The sequence below is a fragment of the Danio rerio genome, chromosome 10, assembly GCF_052040795.2.
Source record: "Danio rerio strain M-AB ecotype USA chromosome 10, GRCz13ab, whole genome shotgun sequence".
Lineage (NCBI taxonomy): Eukaryota > Metazoa > Chordata > Actinopteri > Cypriniformes > Danionidae > Danio > Danio rerio.
Window position 1 is genome coordinate 11,710,739 of NC_141030.1, and position 9,035 is coordinate 11,719,773.

Sequence of the window (9,035 nt, forward strand, 5' to 3'; positions counted from 1 at the left end):
TTCAACGTTTGCCGGTTCCCGCCTCTTTCTTCCTTAAATGAATGCAAGTTTGAACTACTACAGTAGCATTGTACACGTTAACCTAAAACATAAGAAAACAGAAACTTGACACAATGGAACATAGAAACCTCTAAGTGTTATTGCTAGAGATGCACAGACTGAACGCAGAAGCATAAATGCCTGCAACAGCATCACTTACATGCAGGCGATTCACCATGGGGTACAGCAATCACTCAATGCACAAGTATTAATCAGGTTTTATACTAAGTAAAAGAAACATACCAAGACATTTTGGGCAATTTTGTGCTCCCAACTTTGTGGGAAAAGTCCAGAATGACTGTGCACCAGTCCACAATGCAAGATTCAAAAGGAAAATGAATAATGACTTTGGTGTGGAGGAACTGGAATGGCCTGCACAAAGTCCTGACCTCAACTTGAGAATACCTTTTGACCTAAATTAGAGCAGAGACTGTGATCCAGGCTTTTTCATCAGTGCCTAACCTCACAAATGGGCTTCTAGAATGGTCAAAATTGACCGTAAACATACCCCTAGACCTAATTAACATCTCATGTAATTCAATAAAGAAATCTTATTAGTTGGCTATGAAAGTTTGTTTCTGCTACAGAATAAAATATATTTTAACTTTGTCTCAATTCTGACATTCTCAGTATAGCGACTGCAGTTTAACATCTCAAAATTCTGACTTAAAATTGACTTTAAATTGTAAGTTTATTTGATTTTGTGAGATTCAAACTCAGAACTGCGACTTATAAACCTTTAAATTCTCAATTGCAAAACAAATATCATGATAAACTCTAAAATATTCAAAATATAAATATAGGAAAATAAAATACATTTTGTATTGCCATCGCCAGTTTACATCTCACAATACTGACAGTTGACTTCTTGTTTTTGCTACTCTTCTAAATTGATATGCTGAAACTTTTCTTTTAAAGTTTTCGTTAAATCAGGAGGAAAAAAAGTCAGAATTGTGAGGTAATTTTTTAAAAAATACTTAAATTTTTGCCCGAAAGGCTTCCATAATTGGCATTCCACCAACACCATTAGCCACATAACCGTTTTTGATTATTTCCTTATTCTTTTGCTAATGAAACAATTTTCCTTTCTACACAAATTATTTTAAACTTGATTTCAGATACAGATTATTACTTACCCACAAAACAATTTAGATAGATCTTTGGATAGATCTTTTCTGTAATTGTAGGAAATACTGAGGTAAAGCTTTGTTTCTATTTTAAACAGTTTCTCCAGCTGTGTATGAAATAGAGAGACTGAAAGCACTACTGCAGGCTGAGAGAAGCAAAAGTGAGTTGATGGGTGAAACCATCAGCAGCCTGAGGCAAGACAAAGAGCTTCTTCAACAGGAACTTACCAAGAAAGCTGAACTCATCTGTGACTTCCTGCAGGACCAACTGCGTCCAGGTGACTATTCCTTAAAATCCCATCAAATCTTGACTGTAAAATATGAATGGTTGTGATTTGGATAAAGATTGTCTTATTTTCTCTCATTGGTAGATAAAAGGAGGACACTTTCATCAAGTCAAATAGAGGCAGGCAGTTCCCATCAGATTGTTACCTCCATTCCCGAAGAGGGCACTGCATTCGACTCTCCTGCCCTTTTTGACTCTTTTGAGGAAGTAGAGCTTCATCCACTGGAAAGGCAGAGGAGCATCAAGATTTCGTCAAAGAGAAGCAGAGATGGCGAGAACACTCGTGTCCGAAGTAAGTTGTGCAAGACTGGATTTACTACAATTTTAAGTACCAGCAACAATTCTTTATTCCGTAGAGTTTCACTAAAGAAGGTTGTTACTATTTTTCAGTGAAAAACGTTGTGGGGGTTATTGCACGATATATGGCTGCGCTACAAGAGTTCCGACGTAGCGTCTCCATGAAAGTGGCGTTTGACAGAGTCGGTGTGGACCGCAACACCATTTCCAGGACAGCAGCCATTGCGGAGCTCAGTTTGGCAGCCCCTGAAATCTTCCACGCCCTTCCACCATGGGACGAAAAGGAGGAAACATTGGCACATTATGCCATCAGGTGCCGACAGGCCATGGATGACAGCATTAAAGCCAAGATTAAAAACATGAAAGCTAAAGGAGAACTTCTACCAATCGTCAGCAAATAAAGTACAAAGTTTATGTTTACTTTCTCAGATTTCCAGTGGATGTGACCACTCTAATTGAACACTATTTCCAGGTTTGGCCTTGATTTTTATTGTTGCCATGCTCAATCACAAAGTGAATAGTATATGGCAGCATAGTTGTTGTATATGTTCAAGCAGTTGTTGTGTTGATCATCTTGGCTTCTAAATGAAATAAAACATAGTTGTTTTGTATGCCTTACAGTGTCATTTTGCCTGACCAGTATTTATTTCGGTGTTAAGCATTCTGTATGATCGCATGCTTATTTCTATCACAAACTACAGTGGGTCTTTGTACTTTTACAGTGCCACCTCTTCTTTTTCAAATGTCAGATTAGTGTTGTGTAAAAAGATTGCAAAGACTGTGAAAAATAGGTGTTTAATTATCTTACGCTGCACAGTGGGTCCAATGATTATAATGTGAGTAATAAATATAACGTCACAATGTCAACCACTTTGGTGTTTGTGTGATTTTTTTTGTTGAAAAAACATTGTGCTGTTGTTGACTAGGAATAACTCAACAGGCAAATCAATGTTATATTTTAAATCTATAATATAAACAATTGTCAGTATACCTTATTTATATTGAATATAACACAAAAATAAGGCTGGAAAGATGGAAGAGATACAGTTGGTTCCAGTTGTACCTTTGTGTACAGAAGAGATTGTTACCAAATCAATTTCTAACCAATTTATATGGATCTCCAAAATGACTAAATTGCTGGATTTTGCATGCCAGGCCAGTAGTTTTTGATGTCAAATAGCAAAATATAAGACGGGAATTTGATCAAATTTAAATGTGGAACTTAGATCAGAATTGAATAAATTGTGTATGTGTATTCTCAACGAGAGACAGAACTACATTTCCATTCATGCCAATTTAACTCTGACTAGGGTCCTTTGGGTAACTTATTTTCTAAAAAAAAAAATAGTTCAATCAAAGTTAAAGATGATATATGAAAACACTCCCTTCTTCCCTTTCAGCAGACATGGATGAGAGAGCGTATCCAGAACAGAACGAGAAGACGATTCGCAGCACCCAAACAGCTCTCCGCAACTTTCGGGATTTCCTGGTTTCAAAGTATCCAAACGAGACCAGAGAAATTTACAACATCCCCTGCCACGAGTTAGACATCTACTTGGCCTCCTTCTTCGTGGATGCTCGCCAACGGGATGGCTCAGAGTATGAGCCCAACAGCCTGGCAAACTATCAGTGTGGCCTGGAACGCTATCTGAAGGAGCATCGGTATGCCTACAGTATTACAAGAGACCGCGAGTTCCAGAGATCCCAGGATGCCCTCAAGCAAAAGCAACTGGAGCTCAAGTTCAAAGGTAAAGGCAACAAACCACACAAGTCAATGAAACTGACCCTTGCTGACGAGCTGCTCCTGAGAAAACGGGGGCTTCTGAGTCGCTTCAACCCTGAGGGTTTGCTTAACCTGGTGTGGCTCAACAACACCAAGGCTTTTGGCCACTGTACAGGTTTCCACAGTTCCACTCTCAAATGGGGCGATGTGCGGTTGCTCACCACAGAAACTGGATCAGAGTGTCTAGAGTGGACCTACCAGGATTTAAGTGACCCTAATGCCAGAAACAGAAGATCCACAACTGAGTGCCGGATCTATGCTACTCCACACGCTCCTCAAACCTGCCCAGTAGAAGACTACAAGCATTTTGCTCAACGCAGACCTCAAGCCATGCTCTACGAAGATGCCCCATTTTATCTGTCTATCAAGCCCGTGGTCAACCTTGCCGCCCTACACTGGTACAACTGCCAAGCTCTGGGAAAAAACAAATTAGCAAAGATGGTCAAGACCATGTGTGAGAAAGGCAACATTCCAGGGAGAAAGACCAATTTCAGTGTTTATCAGAGTTGCAGTAGCTTGTCCGAGGCTCAGAGCAATCAGCTAGTTCTGATCTGCAATGACCTCAGGCAACAAGCCGTCCAGTCAGGTAGTTCCCATCCCGGCAGCACCAACTTTGTCATTACTGGTTCTTTCGACTCTACTGACTCAGCTTAAAGGTGAAATATTATTTTTGAGCCTCTAGTAGCAAACAACTCTTCTGTTGTTTCCAAACAAGCTTCTTAAACACTTACCGGTCTTCCATTTTTAGGAGATTCAGGTAATCCAGCTCTAAATGCACCCAGTGGATAACCTATTAGCCTTTTCTCATAGTACTTTTTACATCATTTTATTTATTTATTTATTTATTTTTGGAAAGGTGGTAGTCACATTCTAAATGGACCTAAAAAGTAATATTTATTTTGGACTGTTCAAACCAAGGAGTCGATGTTTAAATTATTTAGCCCATTCTAGCAGGTTTTGACACAAGAGTTCGCCAACCTTTATGACAAGTGCCATCCTTGAAGTATATAAAATGAGCTCTGTATGCAGAGTACTGCTGTTTTCCAAACTCTACCCACATCTCCCAATTATAGGATAAGCAGGTAGCCTTTAATTCACTATCATTAATTCAGCAAGAAATATATGTCTGACTGCTCAAACCAAGGAACTGATGTTTTAATTATTTTTAGCCGATTCCAACAGATTTCTACACAAGGGTTTGCCAACCTTTTCAACAAGAAGTGCCATTTGTTCCATTTAAAATAAGCTGTGTATGCTGATTCTTGCTGTTTCCAAATATGTTTTCCCCGTCTTCCAATTTGGGAACATGCAAGTATTCCTGCTTCAATTCCCTGCCGTTAACTGAGCAAGACATCTTTGTGTCGAACTGCTTATAAAAAGGGATTGAGATTTGGATAGTTTATTTAGCCCCTTCTGACAGATTTCTCCACCGTTGGTTGCCAACCCAAACACCAAGTGCCATTTTTTAATTTTCCATTTAAAATTGCTATATGCTGATATCTTTATTTGCCAAGTAACTGAGGGTTTTTCAAAGCCTCAAACGAACTCATACTTTTCCCTGTCTGCTGCCTTTTGCCTCACAGCTCAGGATAGTTACTCGTGAAGGGCTTGGGCCTGTTTGTGTCCTTGTGGTTCCATTAGCCAATAAGTGTTTTTAGCCTCTATGTGTCCATATGCAGATATACTAATTGCTTTCAATAATGTGCAAAAGTCTTTTGGCCTAGTTTTCACCAACATAAAAAAGGTTTTAAGTTTGATATTTCTATCTTTCAGTGTTGTGCTTCAGTAGGAATCACCAGTTTACATTTCCAAGTATTATGTCTAATTAGTGCACTAACCTAGTGAGATTTCTATATGCACAGCAGTCTGCTACACACAGACATCTAATCTCACCATCATCCAGTCCATGTGGAAAGACATTAAGAAACAAAACAAACTCGGAATGACTGAATCCCTAGGACACTTGGAAAAAACTACCATCAAAGCTGCAGTAAGGCAAGTAATATTTCTAATAGTGCATTTACAATGTAGATCGTGTCATAATTGAAACAGTACTTTGTAACGTTGTCTAAAAAGGCCATAACTTGTCTAAAAAGGCCATAAAGTAAAGGCCATGCAATGTCTTCGCTTTGGGATGTAATGTCAAGCAATTCCACACTTTCACTTTATTATAAAGCTTTAGCAAGAACAACCTTGAAATAGTTTGCCATTTCTTTGTGCTTGCTTTTAATCTACACTTCACTAAAGGAGTGGGAATCACAGGCCAACTTATGATACGCTATTATCACATTATTTTTAACAAGAGTTAAACAAGACTTTTCCAAATTCTGCAATAGTTAAACGCAAGGCCCTTCAAATTATATGTTCATATCCTATTGATATATTCACTTAATATAAATTTTGGTGGAATTAATTAGTTTGTTTCCACATGTTCCTGTATAAAGTCTCACAACACTGACCGCGGGCAAGCACAAGCAATCTAGCTAGCAGAAAGAGAGTCTTTGAGGGTGAGACAAGTGGAAGATTCCAGATTCAAGATGATGATATATATATATATATATATATATATATATATATATATATATATATATATATATATATATATATATATATATATATATATATATATATATATCCATCCTAACATCTGATGGCCAGAAAGTGATTATTTTTTTAATAAATTGTTCAAATTTTGGTATTTGTGATGCAGCGAGTCCAGAGCCTGATGTTTACACTATGATTTAATATAAAAATCACTTTAAAGTTTGATATGACTAAACAGTGGCCATAAATGAATATTTTCTCAAATGAGTAGTGGCTTGGACAAGGAAACATTGTTCCATACTTATTCAGATCTTTTGTACATTTAGATACATATTGATACTTGGTGCCAGAGTATAGAAAATGTATCGATGTGAAATATCACAATATATCGGGATACTTTGTTTCATCACTACTAAACACGTACCATGAACATGCATAACATGACTGTTTAATTACAAAAAAAAATCTGTATTTACAAGAACATGACAATGGCGACATTCTAAAAAATATATAAAAAAATGACATTGTTGCACAAACAAACAGGTAAAACAAAAAAGTTTTCTGTTTTTGCCCGAAAATTTTGTGTAAACGGCGCCTAAATTAAATCAACATTTAGTGTATGCACCCTTCCTAGCATTTTGTCTTTGGTACACTTAAAAATAGTTTGTCAGGTAGTTTAAACGGTCTTAAAATTATTTTTTGTTGTTGGTGAAAATACTCGTGCCTAAGAATTTAGCACAATCCTGTACATCTATCAGTTTTTACAGCAGCTGAGCAACTGCCATTTTGGTAACTGAAAATGCTACTGGATGTCTCTCGAGGAATGACAAACAAAGGGCCACAAAGCCACTGTGTTAACACTACTCTGAATCTAACAGTACAAAGGACAGCAAGTGGGAAGTATTAAACATTACGAACAAACATATGGCAGCTTAAAACTCTAGTAGTCTATTTAGGTATATAAAGTTTAGATTGTTGTTTCTGAATGTACTGTATATGCAACTGTTTCAAGTCTTTCTGTCATTTGTATAACTACAATTGTCCGATTATACTCTTCATTGTCCAGTGCAGTATTACATCTAACTACGTTACAAAGTCATTGCTAATTTAAGTTCTTTTACTATCTACGCCAAAACAATAACCTTGATGATGTTAAAATGTCTATCCAGTTGTTTAATATATGTTGTAGACAAATGTAGCAAATATATGCTATTCTTCTTGTATTCTTGTCTTGTGTTCGTACAAATGTTCTCCAAAGTAGTAAGCACTTATCAGATGTTGTTGCATTGTTAGCTGCGTCCGTGTTAGATATATTAAGGATATGTGCCTGTTAAACATATGTGCCTGATATACAGTACTCTATTCTTGAACATACACAAGTATTATTTTATATATTGGTGTCTGAGGCACGAGGCTGAGAAACAATATACAACCACAAATAAAAGCAACTCTTCAATATCTATAAAGTTTGTTGTTTCTCAAAAAACTTTTTCTGTGTTTTTGTTTCCCACATGGCTCGGGGTATCTTTACACAGCAACAATGTAGTACACAATGAAAGTTAAATCTTTTAAGAGACTATGTTGTCAAAGCGATCTTAGTTCACAAAATAAAATGATTAAAATGCTGTATTATGCTTGCTGGACAAGTAGGTGGTGATGTCACATTGAGAAGGGGCATTATGTGCATATATTCAATCTACTGCTTTGAAATTAGATTTTTTTCCACAATTTATTTATTTGGGGGGTTGGGGGGGGGGGGGGGGGGGGGCTTTATTGATTTATGTTCAATCCACTTAAATTTAATTTTTCTTATGTTGTCCCAACACAAATCAATTGTGTGGAACCCAGCATTTTTGACTGTATGCTTCTAAAGAGAGGGTCTGGTAGGATCATCTGAAGGATGAAGGTGTGGAAATTTCCTCATTCACATCTTACACGTTTGTTGTGTAACGAAGCCATGTTGGACAATCAGAAAAAAAAAAACAGCAAACACTCTGATGATATAAGGCGAAACCAAGCGGCAACCTCCCACTCTACCTTTTGAAGCAAATACAGAAGTAACTAAAACTAAAATCTCTGCTAGTCCTGGCTCCACAAGAGCAAATTTATATTGAGCCCACTGTTAAAATGGCTAAATTTACAGCAGAAAAAAAGGTGTTTGGTACTAGGAACAATTTTGGTTCATATAGCTAATATTACCCTTCATGACAACTGTGAGGGGGGTGAATTATTTTATAACTCATCCGTTTATACTTATATTTAGTTATAATAAGTCTGCAAAATTAAGGGCGAGGCCACTTGAATGACATATGTATCGCTGGTCGCCGTCACTTCAGCTCAGCTGAATCCGGCTGATTAGCCACTGAACTCGGCATATACATTGTATTTTTGTTTTGTTTTATGTGGCTTTACACAGTCCGTTGCCTTTTGGAACTATCAGATGATATGGCATGCAGTGTGCACCGTCATTTCCCAGGTCAGTGAAATTATATACTTCTTTATCTTTATAAATGTATTTGTTTTATTTCATATCATTCAAGATTATTTTATTTAGACCTGTAATGCACTCCAGAATCTGACAGATTAATTAGCTGTAGGCTCTAGAACAGTCATCTGAAACATTGTCAAACAGTGCTATGCCTGGATTTCTATAGACTGTATTTGAAGTGTTTGGGAGTTATTTGTGTATTCCTCCTGTAGAAAAACGTCCTAGGAGCAATGCTTAGTGGCTCAATGTATTACAAAAGGGTTTTTATAAGTCTAAACACTTCATTGATATAGTATACAACCAAGCACTCGTGGTCCAAACACAAACGAGTCACAGGAAATAAAGTATTAAGCGTTTCTCCAAAGAAAAGCCCTTTTAAACAAAATGCTAGCAGGCGTCTGTAGCTAAGCTTACGTTCCTCCACTTTGCCCTTGTTTGGTATTGCTACAATCGGTATTAACAAAATGGTGA

General features: G+C 37.1%; 1 protein-coding gene across 3 annotated transcripts in view; it reads left to right on the top strand.

The window, feature by feature from the left end:
• The window catches only part of kiaa1958 (KIAA1958 ortholog), a 32,479-nt gene extending 24,937 nt beyond the window's left edge, over nt 1–7,542 (top strand). Inside the window, exons 3-5 of one of the 3 annotated variants that reach the window (XM_087270237.1) lie at nt 1,265–1,444; nt 1,538–1,744; nt 1,843–2,619. In XM_087270237.1, coding sequence (XP_087126363.1) covers nt 1,265–1,444; nt 1,538–1,744; nt 1,843–2,150 — 695 coding nt within the window. In that variant the 3' untranslated portion in view covers nt 2,151–2,619. Of the gene's footprint in view, nt 1–1,264; nt 1,445–1,537; nt 1,745–1,842; nt 2,620–3,149 lie in introns of those variants that run through there. The other 2 variants (XM_087270235.1, XM_087270236.1) reach the window with 2 other exon arrangements.
• The last annotated feature ends 1,493 nt before the right edge of the window (nt 7,543–9,035 follow it).